Genomic DNA, 16,408 nt, shown 5'->3' on the forward strand with positions numbered 1-16,408 from the left:
GATACATTTTAAAAAATTCTCTTTGATTGGATGACCAGTATGTAAGGACAGTGTTTAAAGATTTACAGAATTTTTCATTATCTGCATAACTTTATCTGGCAAAAGAATGCCTATTTCTATAAGCTTTCTTATACAGCTCTTGAAAACACCCATTGGTAAACGTATTACAGCGAAGTTGTAAAATATACGTTTATACTATATGTAAAATCAACTGCATGTCTTTGGCATACATGCTTGCATAAACACACTCGCTTGAGTGAGTGAACCTGAAAAATCCACTCACAAAGAGTTTACTCAGAGACAGTCACTGGGTTAAGCTTTTAGTGATGCTGAGAGCATCTCCAGTACTTAAAGGTACATCCATGGTTTGGGTATAAAATGGACCTAAAAGCAAACCATATGCTCTTCCTGGTACTTAGCTGAAGCAGCAGAAGGCTATTCCGATGCTAGAGAAAAACATTACCACGTCGTATTTCTGAGACACAGTTATGTCCGTTTTTAAAGTATGCACAAATATGGCTACATATACTGTATTTTTGATGAGAGAGTTTTATAAAAGGGAAATTTTGGTCACGCATGACTCTTCATGTAAACAAGCAAACTTGAGAACTCATATCAAAGGCAATTCCACTGTATACCTATTCTGACAGAATATAAAATAGTTTTGCAACTAATCATTTTGGGGTTAAATAAAAGACAACTAACAACAAAAATCTCTACATTATTGATTTAAACTAAAAATTATTTTGTTGGGGGTGGAGGCAAAAAAATAAGAAAACAGTTTGATCCATTTGGGGAATTTAGCTGAAGATTAATGGTCTTAAGTCTAACTAACCGAGGGAGATTTTAATTCCCAAAGCATTATCTACCCTTTTCATTAGGAAGAACTGGATATTAACAGAAGGCACCCATTACATTTACCTTAGGAAGAACTGTTTACACTTATAAAATGAATTGAAAAAGGCAAAAAAGATACTATCCAAGGATTATAATAAAAAATATTCTAAAACAATTTGGTAAGTTTAAAAACCCAGCCAATAGCTAATTACTAGTGAGTACGTTCCTCCAGAAGATTAAATATTAATGAAGGAAAACAAATTTATGTAATTCCAGAGATCAGAAATCATGATCTTCTTGTAAGAAGTATGTTTTATTATTTTAACCTTTTATGGTTGAACACTAGCTCTAAAAAAGAACCATGAATATGTCAGCGTGGCATTTCTTTTTATTTAGTCTGAAAGCCTCCTCTTAAAAAAAAAAAAAAAAAAAAAAGAGCAACATTTTCCCTCCCAGTATGGCATCTTTCTCATAACTGAGCTTTGTCCAAAATCAGAATCTGGCTCCAGAAAAAGCCAATCATCAAGATATGGTATTTTCTTACAGACTTTCTGACAAGAGAACATGACAATATTAACCAAATAAATTCAACACAAGGAAATAATGTAACTCAAAGCAAACTACTTTTTGTTTAATCTCATTTTTTGATTCTATACTAGATGACCACTATTCTTAAAGCTTAAAATAAATTGGGAATACAAGTTAAAACCAGACCCTAGTTAAAGAAAATGGAACACCGAGAACAGTGGGTTAGCAAAAGTAAACTCAACAACACACTTTAAATCAACTGGGAAAATTTTAATTAATAAGCATCAAACGTACTTTACATTGAAACTGCAATACTGAAACTGTGACATTTTAAATATTCTTCGCAAAAAAGGTTAGTGATTTTCTTTTTCCTGGGAAACATGGAGATCAAATTATGAGCATTAATGCAGAGTCTAGGTCACTGTGGTTTAGTTAATGCTAGTATCTGAAGAGATGTTCACATTTCACATCTACAATAAGGTAGACTGTGAACTACTTGTATCGCTGAATTTAGCTAAAATTCCATGAGATAATTTAGAGGACTGTCAAACTTTTGAAGTGCAAACTCATAAAACTTTACATTGGGATCACTTTTTTGCTTCAACTGCACCTGACTTGAGAATACAGGTAATTTTTATTTCCTAACTCCTTGGAAAATATTTCTCCAATAAGTCTTAGTTTCCCACAGTTGATAAAAATCCATCAAAAACATTATGTTAGCAAGGAGAAGAGCTGTTTTTCTAAGGCTGCAGGAACACGAAAGAAATAGCACTTCTTATTTGTATTAGCACAAACATTTAAACCTAGTCATACTGCAGGTAAATCCAATATAGTATTCAAAAGTTCTATAAAAATGAACAAAAGATACGTATTTACTTCCATTGCTCCAAGAGTCAAACATCAGATCTGCACGAGAGTTGTACTGTAGCACTTTGCTGGTCCAACTTAAGAGTTCAAAGTCCTTTTAGCTATTTGGCCCAATGATGTCCACATCCGAGATAAATTCAGTTCAAAAAACAGAAATTAGGGCAAAGATTCCGTATAGCAAAGCACAAGGATATGCTACTAGAAGTTGCTGTCCTTCCATGGATAATGCAGAAATAAAAATTTTGGAAGCAGAAAAACTACACCATCCAATAATTCCAGCAGTGAGAATGATTCCTACCATTCCTCTGTAGCCGACAAGGAAAAACAGGGCGAGGGAAGAGAAACAGTAGATGAGATTAGTTACATAAGTTTTAAAAAAGCACTTAAAAATCCACATGTAGATATCCGCAGAAATAATCAAGATGTTTTTCAAATACTGAAATGTACCTCACAGTGAATTCCATTATTTCATGTGATAAAAAGCTCATCTATAACACATCTTGCTCCTTAATCAAGCACAATTTCTCAGCCTTGGCAGCACTGACATTTGGGGTGGATGCGCTTTTGCTGTGGGGGTGTATCTGTCCATCGTTAGGAAGTTACTGCAGCATCCTGGCCTCCAGCCGTAAAATACCAGGAGCATCCATGCCTCCCACAGTTTTTCACAACTGAAATTGTCTCCAGACATTGCCAAGTGTCCCCCGGTTGCAAAACTAACTCCGGTGGGAAAACGCTGTTTCAGTAGAAAATACTGTGTGTAAAATTTGAATGTAAATGTATCGATCTTAACAAATGAGAAGAGTGAAGCAGGGACACTGTGAGGCCATCATCCTGCCAAATCTCTACTACCAAATAGGTGATATATACTCTTCTCCTAAACTTTCATTTTCAAAGTGTAACAAAGCTCAATCTTTGGTCGTCCAGCACTAGCCACAAGGAGGAGCTTGAACTGTTGAGAGACCATCTGTGCACTGGCCATGAGAAGTAATTTTATTAGCTGTACTTATACCTTTATTTTTAATTTTATTTTTAAGTTTTTTTTATTTTTTTCGGTACGCAGGCCTCCCACCGTTGTGGCCTCTCCCACTGCGGAGCACAGGCTCCAGACGCGCAGGCTCAGCGGCCATGGCTCACGGGCCCAGCCGCTCCGCGGCATGTGAGATCTTCCTGGACTGGGGCACGAACCCGCGTCCCCTGCGTCGGCAGGCGGACTCCCAACCACGGCACCACCAGGGAAGCCCTATACCTTTATTTTTAACCTTACCTAAAATATTATTTTAAAATAACACATATTTAAAGCTGTGTACATCTGAGAACACGGTAGGCTTGTAACACCCTCTTCCATAAAAAGAATGCTCCATTTTTAGTTAAAAAGCTGCTGAAGAGAGAATATGTGTTTATTATTCATCCACTTAGCATATGCCCGATATCTTTTTTTTTTTTTTTTTTTTTGTCGTACACAGGCCTCTCACTGTTTGTGGCCTCTCCCTTTGTGGAGCACAGGCTCCGGATGCACAGGCTCAGCGGCCATGGCTCACAGGCCCAGCCGCTCCGCAGCATGTGGCATCTTCCCGGACTGGGGCACGAACCCGTGTCCCCTGCATCGGCAGGCGGACTCTCAACCACTGCGCCACCAGGGAAGCCCTGCCCGATATCTTTAAGAAGTCAGATATGGTATAAAAAATATCAAAGAGAGGGTAAGTATAATTCTAAACAACTTGACCTTTTCCATGCAGTATTTAAGTTAACAATCACCACTGTTCAATTTGTTTATGGACACTGCTAAGTACACAAAAAACTAAATTCTTTATCATAGGTAAAAGAGAGATGGTATAAAAGATTTTTAAACTTATTCTCACTTCCATTATTCATCACTGAGAAATATAAAACACAGTCCTCACATATAAGAGGCACTATCTAATATGTTGTTGAATCAGTGATTTATCTCAAACTGATGGTGACGTAAATCCTATTACACAGAATTAGTCAATCAACCCCCAAAATAAAGACCAGCACTTACTGCAAAGAAAATATCACTGCAAAGCTGGAAAGCAGGATCATGGGAAGAAGACAATATCCAAGGACACTTGCCACACAACCGAAGGAAACACCAGTCATACTCATTAAGTTTAATAAACAAAACATTCCTAGGCATCCAATTGCACTGATCCCATATACATAGCCAAACTGGATTTTGCCAGCCTATGGGTAAAGAAAAGATTACAGGTTAAGGGCAAAATAGTTATTTTTGGCTTCTTTCACCTGAAATGGCACTCACAGAAGATATACAACTTGTGAGCATTAAAATCCACAAAGGTACCTATTCTTTATACGGAGAAGTAAAACAGTGAGCAGACTGGCTTTTATATCCTTCTTAAGAAGTTTAAAATATCCACCTCCCAACACACAGATATTGTTTTTCATTTTCTAGTTACCATTTGAGCTTGGCATAGAATTCAGCAAAGATATAAAATCATGGTATGATCACCTAAAGTAGTAGATTTCTAAAAATAAATCTGGCTGATTTTAAGCAAATAAACTACAGAGACAAGATGGAAAGCCATTCAGATGTTTGGATAGTAACTAGTATCACTTGAAAGTACCCAAATTCCATCAAAATTGCCCTGAAGCAATTTATTCTCATTGGCAGATGTAGCTATAATCTTTTTAACAGCAGAAATAATCTCATTATTCACTTTACATGGGTGTTAGAGGAATTAGGAGAAAGGAAGCCAAGATAAGCAGGAAGCCAGGGTTCTGTGAGGAGGGGAGGAGAAAAGAAAAGTGGTTAATAACTGGGCAAGAGGAATATAATGGAATATATTTTCTTCTTTGTTTTTCCAAATTGTTGGTTGCTTTATACAGTTCTCTGACAAACAAACAAACAAACACAAACCTTAAAGATTCTGCTCTTATAAAAGACAGCACTGAACAGTCTTAGGGCAGTGAATGTTAGCTTAATTGTAGTTAGTATTCTTAGTCCAGCTATGTGAACAAACATTGTATTCAGGGTATGCTATCACTAAAATCAGTCCACAGAGAAGCCTTTAAAAAGTTCCTGGTTTGTCAGATGTTTGACATATAAAACTCAATTGGGAGAATGTCTCCACAGATTACATTAAATAGCAAAATCCTTGGGATTTTTGTTAGAATCAATATTTGTTTGTAAATACCTGAGTAAGAGTGCAGAAGTTTAAAAGGGCTCAGCTGAGTTCACTAATGCACTCATATAGTAATAATAAAACCTTATACTTATACAGTGCTTTAAACTTTTCAAAGTATCCTCACATAACCTGTCTTGCTTAATCTCCAAAACAAACTTGTTAGGTGGGAAGCATAGTATTATCTATGAGAGGGAGGTGAAGGATGAAATGACTTTGCTCAAGGGTAGAGTAGGAGCAGTGAGTTCACGCCCAGTTTTTCTGACTAAAAAGTCCATCTTCGATCCATTATGTCATTTACCTCTTCTAATTCAGAAATGACATAAAACAAACAGTAATGATTATCTTTACAACTTTTCATTTTCAATATGCTTTAACATTCTTAGGGAGATGGGAGATAGGGACTAAAACCTGTTGCCTTTAATGTTTCAATTCATTAAATGTTAAAATAATATACAGAAGACCAGCATTGCTACAACAAAACACCACCTAATGATGAAATTTTAAAAAATAGCAATAAGCTAAAAGTTTTGTCAGTTTTTGAAAGGAAGGAATTTTGATGAGAGACTAAAGCCATACGATATTTATTAATATTTTTTCCCTAATAACTGAAGCACTTAGTGAAACAAGAAATGATTTCTAAATACACTATATCTATTATCAGTGGAGAAGTAATGAACAGGTACAAATTCAAACAACTCAATACTATTTAAGACACATCAAAGACTTGACTGTATAAGCAGAGTCTCAATAAAGGCTCTTGGTGGAACATTTAATCTCACACTGAGAGTTGCAACTAACATCTTACCAGTAACAATGTGGCTCCAAAAGCAAGGCAAAAAACCATTGGTCCTGCCAAGTCAGTCTCATTCATGATGCTGCCATCTGCTACTTTTAATGGGTGTAACACTGTGAGTGTTTTTTGCCAGATGTGATCAAAATTGATACCTAATTCTAAAGAAAAAGAAAATAAGGAAGTCAATCAGGATTTGTGATATACTTTTAGTTTACCAGAATCTATGTTCTAACAGGAGAAAAAATGAAACCACCAATATCAAAGGAGTGATCTAGCAATATCAGATGATATTATTTTGGTGAGTCCTCAATATCAGTCTTTACTGATTATGGTGGTTATTCCACAAATATCCAATTTCTGGTCTGATGTTAGAAACAGGTATGGACATGATGAAACAGACACTCTGCTATGTCTGCATAGCAAAGAATATATGGACAGTGTTAACAGTAAGGGACTCTATACCTGAGGCTTCAGGAACACTGGAGTTCCTGTGAAAATGTATACAAAACTACGTCTCTCTGCATGTGTGTGCCTTTTTCTGAGGAGAGTATGCATAGCTTTCACTAGACTTTCAAAGCGTTATCTGATCAAAAAACAAGAAACACTTTAGAACTACTGCATTTTGTGTTTCGGGATACAATTTGAAAAACACCATACTTTTCAGTGATGTTACTAGCTCTGTCAGCTTATTTCCGTGCAGAATAATCAATACCACGCTATTTCCTCTCATTTCTTCCACTGATAGAATTTCAATAATAATCTGAAGTAAAAGTTACTCTGCTCATATACTGACATACTTTATTATCACTTTATAAAGATCTATTAAAAATCTGGTCCTCCTGGCTCAATGTGGTTTCATATACACTCTGTTCAAAATGAGTCACTTTAGTAGAAAACTGTTTTCTACAGTATTATTCTTTCAAAGAAAAGGGTAACTTCTGCAAACTAAGATTTATTTTCACTGACCAGCTGGGTACTATAGAGTACTATCAAGTGTTGCAACCAATCGTACCTTCTAATAAAGGTGGCTCGTCCTCAAAGTTGTTTCCATATAATGGCTGAGGCGTAGTTGGAGTATACGCCTGAGCTGGCTGGAAAATCTGCCCGGTGTACGGCTGTTGTGGCTGCACCATGTCTGGAGGGACAAACCGGCCTTGGTGCGAGTAGTCATAGCCAGCATACTGTCTACAATAAAAGTAAGTTACATTTCTCAGAATTATGTCAACGCCCCAAACTGATATTCCCAACAGGCAGAAAATCTTAGTCATGCAATTCCCAGGATATCTCTTTGCCAGTTTTTATAAACGGTGGTTGAAATTAATTACTAAGATCAAGCTGATTATCTACAATAAGTTGTCTGTATTTTATAGAGAATTTTCCTGATGATGTTAAAACTCACTTATGCAGTGCTTAAGCATTTCACAAACTATTAAGTTTTTAAACATCAGGAGGTCAACAAATGAAAACGTAAACGTTTTCTTGTACTTTCCCCTTTAGTGAGCATACATAAAGATAGCTGTGAAATAAAATTTATGCCCAAGACTATGAATAAAAACTCAGGATGACAGACTTCGTACTGCACGTTACGTTAATTTTCCACTGTAACTCAGATCTCTCCATGAGAATGAATGAGTATAAAATCATTCTTCTTTCTTCTCTGTAGTATGTTATTTTTTGCAAGTGGGTAAATCTCTTTAAGAACAACCATCAATTTCAAAAAGTGGAAAAAAATCAAGCTTCTTTTTTTGTGAAAGCTTTCTGAATATACAAACATTATTAGCACACCTTGCATCTAAATAGTGCTTTTAATTTTTCAAAGTAATTGTATACCTATTGTCTCCTTTGCTATGTACTATAACAAATCTTGCATTTTAGAAGGAAACCTTACCATGGCTTTTTTAGTGATGAAAACAACAGGGAACAGAAGGATATTGAAGCAATATCTTTTAAAGACCTGTTTTACTATGTTCCAGAAAAATATGACTTAGCTATCAATGGTAAGAAATAAAGAAGTAAAGTAACTATTGTAAAAGTAAGCTACTTTAAAAATGAGAGCTGAGAAGGCTTAGAGATCTTTTAGTCTAATTATCTTTAAAAATTTTTAATTCCCTTTTGAAAAATATAAAAAATCTAATGACCTCATTATTGAGATTTTAAAATTAAATCTAATTTTAAATTAACTGAACATCTTGATTAAAAGCAAATCAAAGATGAAGGTTCAACTACACATAGCTCTCATTCTCATGACTTACCACGCTAGTCCAATACATGCTTAAAAAAATACTATTTATTTTTCTAGCTATAAAATATAGAATTCGCTACAGCATTATTTTAATAGCAAAAAGTAGAAACCAAAACAAAATATAAACAGCTATCGGTAACTACACTGTGATATAGGCACAGACTACTCTGCACCTTTTTAAAGGTGTGAGGCAGTTTTGTCTGTACTCGTAAGAAATGATAATCAAGAAATATTCAGTGGGGAAGAAAAAATCTAATATTCAGAATAGTATATACCATATGCACCCACCGTGACTATGCTTTTTAGAATATGTATGCATATCTATGTGCATGTGTGTATATATATACACACGTACATTATATACACCATTATATAGGTAAAGGGACCCAGAGACAGGAGAAGTAAAAGACTTAATTTTCAGGTTATAAACTTTTGTACCTTTGCACCTTTAAAAATCCTGTATATTTATTATTTGTTGAAATTCATTAATTCTAAAATGTCATATGTAATACATGGGTATATATTAACTACTGAAAATTTCCAAAAACATAAATAATAGCCTTTTGAATATTACCATGTAAAACACTGTTTTAAGTCTTTAATGTGAATTATCTCACATTATTCTCTCTACAATTCTTTAGGAGGTCAATTTTATCATCCTCGCCATTACAAAAATGTGGAAACATATTTGGGTTAAAATGATTTGTCCATGGTGGTGCCAGGATTCAAAACTAGACTTTTCAATTCCAATAGCCAGCTCTTATAACAACTGTAGTAAAAAATTACCCTCAAATCCTACCTGACAGAGACAGCCATAATATCCTTTTCTATACATGCATTTCCCAGTCATTCTGGTATGCAAGGATCTTGATTACTATTCTCTCTCTCTCTCTCTCTCTCTCTCTCTCTCTCTCACTCACTCTCACACACACACACACACACACACACACACACACACACACACACACACACACACACACGGAGTTTCCACAGGGCTAGCTGGTTGAATTAGGACAAGAACTCACATTTTCTGATTTAGTAAAATATGCTATTGTGTTGATCTCTGTTAGGATGCATCATAAACCCACCTTGGAGTTTATGAAAGAGCTAGAAAAGCTCCATATGGAGGTTTCTACAATCTGCATAAACAAATTGCATTTTATACTCTCTCTCTCCAAAGAGAGCAAGAGAGAGAATATCAATGTGTATGCAACAGAAAAAACAAGAATGACATAAACCTGTGGTTCTCAAAGTCTTTGATCTTAGAACCCATTATACTCTTAAAATTTATTATTGAGAACTCCTAAAATTTTTTATGTGGGTTATATCTATCAATATTTATTATTTTAGAAATTAAAACAGAAATGTTTAAATACTTATTAATTCATTTAAAGTAACAATAAATCCATTACATGTTAGCATAAACATTTTTATGAAAAAATTATTTTAAAAAATTACTGAGAAAAGTGGCACTGTATTCTATTTTTGACAATCTCATTAATGTCTGGCTTCATATAAGACAGCTGCAAATTCTTATATCTGCTTCTGCACTCATTCTGTTGTGATATACTGTTTTAGTTGAAGTATTTGAAGAAAATCTAGTGTTGCAGACCTGTAGTTGGAAAAGAGTATTTTAATAACCTTTCCAGATTATCATGAATATTCTTTTTTTTTACCTTAGTTGTATTTTTGTAATTTCCCCAGTTTATTTGAAAACAATCTTTTCTGACATATATTCATGTGAATTTTAGATCACCTATCTCCAAGTGCACAGAAATTACCTATATTTGCCTATAAACTAAGCACTGATAAAAGAATACTTAACATATCAATATTTAAGCATTCCAACATACAAGGACTTTTTCCCACTTATTATTTTTTTTCCCACCTAAGCTGATCTAAATTTGACATTCAGGTTAATTACATGCATGTAAAAGCAGACGCCATCCCCAAACTGACCCTAAGGTAAACCAGCACACAAGTGTCCTTCTTCCCAGACATAATTACATTTCCAGAGGCAAAGTGGTTCAAACGGGAACACTTAAGCTGACTTCCGTATGAAATCAACTAGACAGACACAAACTAAGGAGTGAAGGTGCTGAAGATTAATCCCACAAATCTTCTTCCTTCCTCTCCTGTAAATGCACAAGTGTGCACCCTGCGCATATATGAACACTTCTTGCCAACATCACTGGACACCAGGCCCTGACATCAAGAGGGAGTGCAGGGCAGGGGCCCCATCCACACAGAGGGAAGAGGTAGTGCAGATTCTTGAAGTGCCAATGGGCTCAGATGCTGATAGGCCTTACAGTGATGTTTTACTTCATTATGCTCTATTTTGCTGCTCTACTATTTTGTTTGTTCCACTATTTCTGTAACTGGGGCAAAGTGGGAGGTTCAACTAGTCTAAGAACACTTACCCCATAAACTGTCTAAATCAAAAATTTTTATTTATTCTTCCGCCAAATACAACAACCGATTTCCATCTACAATTATTTTTTAAGGTAAGAAACAGTGAGTTAACTGAAGAAAGGGCTGCAGCCTTGGCTAGGGAATGGTGACACTGTGACACCTGACTGAGAATGCGGGCCTGTGGGATGAGCCTGGGCCACAGCAGGACTGGACCCAGGTCAGCAAACCTTCTCCAGGAAGGCTCTGCAGCACCGCACACACTGCTGGTAGACAGTCTCAAAGTCAGTGTCATTACCATAATAAGGATCTTCAATCATGAGTTGTTTCTGTGGATTGTAGCTCCCAAGTAGTTCAATTTTCACTCTGCAGTTTTCAACTTGATTACTTTTCCTATTCAAATCTCTCAGGTTGTTTTCATCCATACATAGTATATAATCAAAAGTGGCAAAGTCTTCTTTGGTAACCTGTCTTGCTTTATGCACTGTGTTAATGCCATGATTTGTTAGGCAGCTCACAGCTCTTGGATCTGGTGACCGGCCCACGTTCCAGTCAGAAACAGCGCCACTGTCAATGACCCAAGTATCTGAAATGTTTTGATCTGTTACAAGTTTCCTGAAAACTGCTTCTGCAATGATGATTGACAGATGTTACCCAGACACATGAACAGCACTGACTTGGTCACCTGTTCGGCCATCTTCATCTTCCCACGTGCATAGAGCGAATATTCTTTTTGATACATCAAAATGCAAAGCAAAGTGGTAGTTTTTTAAATTTAACTTGCAACATGGAGATAGAAACAATGCTAATGAACTCTGTTGTATTAGAATAAACTGATCTGTCTTATACTTTAACTGGATCCTTTATTATTCATGTATGATTTTGTAACACCATGCATTGCTCATTTAGAAAATAATAGTATGAATTATGCAGCTCTTCCAAATATTGACACACTTAATATAAAATATATATATAAATTTTTAAAAATCAGCTTTGTTAATATCACCACTGATCTCATCAGAAAATGGTTAATTATTGGGAAGCTGACAAGTTCACAATGATGGATACAAGTTTTCCAAAATCCTCATTTTTGCCTGAAAACTTGAAATTGATTTTTGGCCACACATACTGTCAATTGTTTTCCTTGAAGTAACAGGTCACTTCACTCATTTTTGAGAAAATTTTCAAGTCTGAATAACCATAGTTTGTCTGTCAGATGTTCTTTCCAATAAAAATGGTTTCCACAAAAAAGTGGCTGAATCAACTTGTGACTCAAATTGTACACGGGCTTTTCCTAGAGATAATCATTGTACTTCAGTATGAAGTAGAAGTGCTTGAGGACTGTTTCCCACTTTGTCACACAGACTTTTCTAAAAATGTGTGTTGTCAAGATCAGCATTTAATAAAACAATAATTCTTGCAGCTTCATCAAGGGCATCCTTAAGTGAAAATGATTCCCCTCACCCCCCCCCCAACAAGTGTGTGATGAAGAATACAACGATTACTAGAAAAATTTGATGCCATTGTCTTGCCTCATATTTGGGTAACAGCAGTTCTACCAGTCATTACTTCTGCAACATCAGTGCAAATCTCAACACACCTAAAAAGGTATATAACATCTTAGAATTTTTACAAAAATAGTTTTGACCTTAACGTCTTCCTGAAAGGTCTCAAGAACCCTCTGGGTCTGCAGGCCACACTTCAGAAACACTGATGCAGACCCATAAATTTCATGTAAGGAAAAGAAACACTGCAATAAGAGCTTTAAAGGTGGCACCATCATTCCTTCTTCAGGATATAAGGTGACAAAGACAACACCGTGGAATTTTACAATTTTTCTTTTCTGGCAGGATCTGCTCAGGAAAATTCCTGACTCACTCCTGTTGGTTTTAAACTAAAACACCGCATGGTAGACATGACCTTTATAGTCTAAATCAACACTTTTACAGCAGGAAAAGCAGCAGATGTAAACCAATACTCTCAGAAGCACTCAGTATCAACAACAAAGACAAAAAGCGTCTTAATATACTGGGTTGACTACTTAAGTTCATCAAAACCCTTACATAGTCCATAAAGGTGTTATTAGCTATTTCGGAAGATGAAAAAATACTAGCTTTCAAGACTTTAAAAAATATGTAATTGGTATTACTAAATATTTTATAGGCATATCTAGAATACAATGTGGAACCTGTCCAATATGACAGATTGAGATCAAACGACCTTTTACTATTTGGGTTTATTTTTTGTTGTATGAATGTATGAATGTACAGTACCCAGAGTGGAAATTATGCAAAATGTTAAAGCTGACTTCATAGGGCAAATGTAGAACTAGGGACTAATAATAAGTCAAGTCAAATCTGAAGACAATCCAAGTCAGATGCTATGTGAACCTAGATTTTCATCAATAGAGAGATAAAAGTTAGCTGATCCTTGTTACCAAGTTGGCGTAACAAACAAAACGTTATTTGATAAATTGACACGGACATAAAAATGTCACTAGGGTGCAGAAACAATACATATAGGTACATATAGAGGAGTTCAATTTTTTTTTTTTATAAAGTTCAGAAACCCAGTCATTACTGCTAACACATTAGGCTTCTTATTTTCCTAAGCATCATCTATAAACTCACATTCATTAACTGGCAGTAATGTTTATATAAGCACCTGGAATGAAACTTTTTCACTAGTACAGAAGCAATGCTTAGTGGTACATGATATGGTTGGAACGGAATTGTGAGAATAGTTAGCAAGAGAATATCTTTAGATATTCTGCTCTGTGGAGAACTGAAGTGAGATGCTAAGTGTAAAGAAAAGATAAGTCACACCTTTAAGAGATGCAAACATGGACAGAAAGAAAGAAACATAGGAAAGAAAGGCAGAGACAGATAAAGCTAGGAGGCTGCAATCTAAATGGAATAATTCTGTTGAGTCCAAACATCAATATCATTTGGTTAAAAACAGGCCCTCATACAGAGACAGGTTTTCCAAACCCCTGTTGCAGCACCCTGACCAATCTTATATTCATCTGCCCTGTCATACACTGAACAATCACAAGAAACACATATTTAGGTAAATAAATGAGTGGAAATTTCTCAACATGACTTTTCCAATTCTGCCCAATTAACTGATAAAAGAGATAAATCTTCAATGGCATGTAACTGAGAATTTAAAAGAAAAAAAAAAGTGGTTCACAGACAGCATTATTTACATGTTCACTCCCATTGTCCAATGTGTTGAATTTTAGAGGGGGGGGGAAGCTTTAGAATGTATCAAAAAATAAGCAGATTCAAGGAGTTTTGTTTTGTAAAAAGTATGGCCTATACAAGACAAATGATACTGTGGGGCTGAATTTGATTTTTGCTTTTTTAAATTCTTGGGCACTTTCATTCAGATTTATTAATTCAAACACATTCTAGTACTAATGTTTCTCTCAGTTTGGATACGCACCCTTTCCATGCCCTCAACCTAGGACAATCTTCATTAGGTTTTTAATTCAGAGTCCATAGATGGACATCTAACACACGAACTGTCTGGACATTATATGCACATTACTGTGGGTGTTTGCATGCATATATTTCTCAGAAATAGGCCCACAGTTTTCCTAAGATTCTCAAAGTGGTCCTGGACTATCTAAAAAAGGTTAAGTAGGCCTGGTATAGGAAACGCCTTCACTGGATGGCAGGCTGATAAGATTAACTTTAAGGACCTAAGAAACTAAGAATATGATGTCCTAGAGGAGATTGGTAAAAAGCTTTAAGTGTTTTGCCACAAACACCATGGACTACAAAAAGAACAGAGTTTTGGTTTTGTTTTTTCAACAGTTCGTGGATGAAAGGTTTTGAGTGCCCCTCACTTCAGTCTGTAACCGGCAATTTGTGTGTACTGACTGATCATAAAGTTTTGGTGTGTGGAGTAATAAAAGTGATTATCAGCTGCTTTATGAAAACCACCTGATGATTCATAGTATGGAGCTTACACTGTTCAATAGTGTCACTCAGTGCTTTCAGTTAACAGTTGATAAAGTCTGAAAGTTGGACTGATTTAGCTACTAAACAAGCTGTCAAAAGACTTTAATTTTTAACTCGTCTTGTGACCTAAACAGCCTATCTTCTAGGTACTTAAAACTTCTATCCATATCTTAAATGATGTACAAATACTGTCACTAGAAAAAGGTTCTTCTAGAATCTATTTTTCCACTCATGGCGCACCTGAAAATTGTGCATAAGATACCAAACCCTAAATAGGGCAATCCCTTCCAACCCAAACAAGTGTCACAGATCTTTCCGGAGGTATAAAGATTATGAAAAGTCACGTTCCTGATACGGAACATGTTCACACATTCACTCTTAGGCAGAACCAAACATTCGGGGTACATGCTTTCAATGCAATCTCAACTAAGTAAACGGGCAAAGTTGAAAAGTTACTTGCTATAAGGTCCTCCACTTCCTCCATAATCATAGGACTGCTGTGATTGGTCATCGATGCTGTAACTTGTCTGGTAGAAATCCGTGTTTAAGTTGTCAAAGCCTGACATTGCAAATGATCTGCAATAAAAAGAAACAGCAAAGACTGCTTATGCCCAAGGTCCTCCCTGAATTCTGTCCTGATACTTTACTTAAGCAAATACCCTCAGAAGGCAGTAAATAACTTCTAAAATTTGGGGGGGCAGCATCTGTAAGATGGGTCGGGGGTGGAGTGTGCTAAAGAAATGTCTAGACTCTAAGTCGAGGCCCGAGAAGACACCTCCACTTCAAGGAGCTGATATGCCTTGGGTTCGGGGCAGGGACGTGGGAGGAGGAGTTTCGTGGGGTCTAAAATATCAACAACAACAAAGATGATTCCTCACCTCTGGACAGCTGACAACACGACAGCCTCCTGCAAAACAAGGCCTGGGCCGGCCAGGAAAGCGCAGACTCCTGCACGGGCCTCGTCAAAGCAAGGCCCGAAAGGGAGGGAAGGTCTGAGCGAAAGGACCGGGGCGCGGTGCCGAGAGGCGGCAACAAGCCGCGCTGCCCAGGTCCGGGGAGAAACCAAACAGTGAGCCACGGAACTGGGCACTCACCAAACGCGGAGGCGGCGGCGGAAGCGGAGGCGGCGGCGGCGGATGCGGAGGCGGTGGCGGCGGTAGCTCCGGCAGCTCCGGCAGCCTCCAGTAACCCCCCAAACTCAACTAAGGACCCTGTACTAGCCCCGTTGCTACGTGTCAGCAGGTTAAAGAACTGCTTCCGGGGCACGCCCCCTCGCGCAGGCGTGTTAGCGACTTTGCGCCCGGGGCGTACAATGGAGAGAGTTGGGGGGCGGGGGAACGAGGGTACGATATGGAGCATGCGCAGTATCGACCAACTAGTTCAGCAGAGGGCCAATGGGAAGAGGGAAAAGCTTCCGGCGGTTTAGTTAGCGGTGGAGGCAGAAAGGCGCAGGCGCAGCAATTGTTAGTTGCTGTTTGAGAGCGAGAGTTACTTAGTAGACCGAGTGCCTGGGTGAAAGCGTGCAAGAGCCTCTCAACACGCACACACATACAAACACCCCCCCCATGAAACAAACAAGGAAAAATAAAATAAACAGATA

At 37.1% G+C, this 16,408-nt stretch overlaps 2 protein-coding genes across 4 annotated transcripts; both read right to left on the minus strand.

Annotated features, from left to right (window-relative positions):
* Positions 1 to 1,620: 1,620 nt before the first annotated feature.
* On the minus strand, positions 1,621 to 16,054 carry YIPF5 (Yip1 domain family member 5). Of its 3 annotated transcripts, none has more exons than XM_082651252.1 (6): positions 15,903 to 16,054; positions 15,265 to 15,384; positions 7,202 to 7,374; positions 6,202 to 6,347; positions 4,253 to 4,434; positions 1,621 to 2,537 (listed from the first exon to the last, which is right to left on the minus strand). In XM_082651252.1, the coding sequence occupies exons 2-6, from the start codon at positions 15,372 to 15,374 to the stop codon at positions 2,375 to 2,377; spliced, it is 774 nt and encodes a 257-aa protein (XP_082507378.1). In that variant the 5' UTR covers positions 15,375 to 15,384; positions 15,903 to 16,054; the 3' UTR covers positions 1,621 to 2,374. The 3 variants fall into 3 exon arrangements, with proteins under 3 accessions (XP_082507378.1, XP_082507379.1, XP_082507380.1); XM_082651253.1 differs by lacking the exon at positions 15,903 to 16,054 and adding an exon at positions 15,687 to 15,818; XM_082651254.1 differs by lacking the exon at positions 15,903 to 16,054 and adding an exon at positions 15,687 to 15,702 and having other exon boundaries at positions 15,269 to 15,384.
* LOC309820904 (low molecular weight phosphotyrosine protein phosphatase-like) lies at positions 11,010 to 11,552 on the minus strand. Its single transcript, XM_082651979.1, is given in 2 exon segments — positions 11,010 to 11,477; positions 11,480 to 11,552. Coding segments are annotated over 2 exon segments (480 nt in total). The 5' UTR covers positions 11,544 to 11,552; the 3' UTR covers positions 11,010 to 11,061.
* Positions 16,055 to 16,408: the final 354 nt, after the last annotated feature.

Source organism: Grampus griseus, assembly GCF_964374135.1.
Source record: "Grampus griseus genome assembly, chromosome: 3".
NCBI lineage: Eukaryota > Metazoa > Chordata > Mammalia > Artiodactyla > Delphinidae > Grampus > Grampus griseus.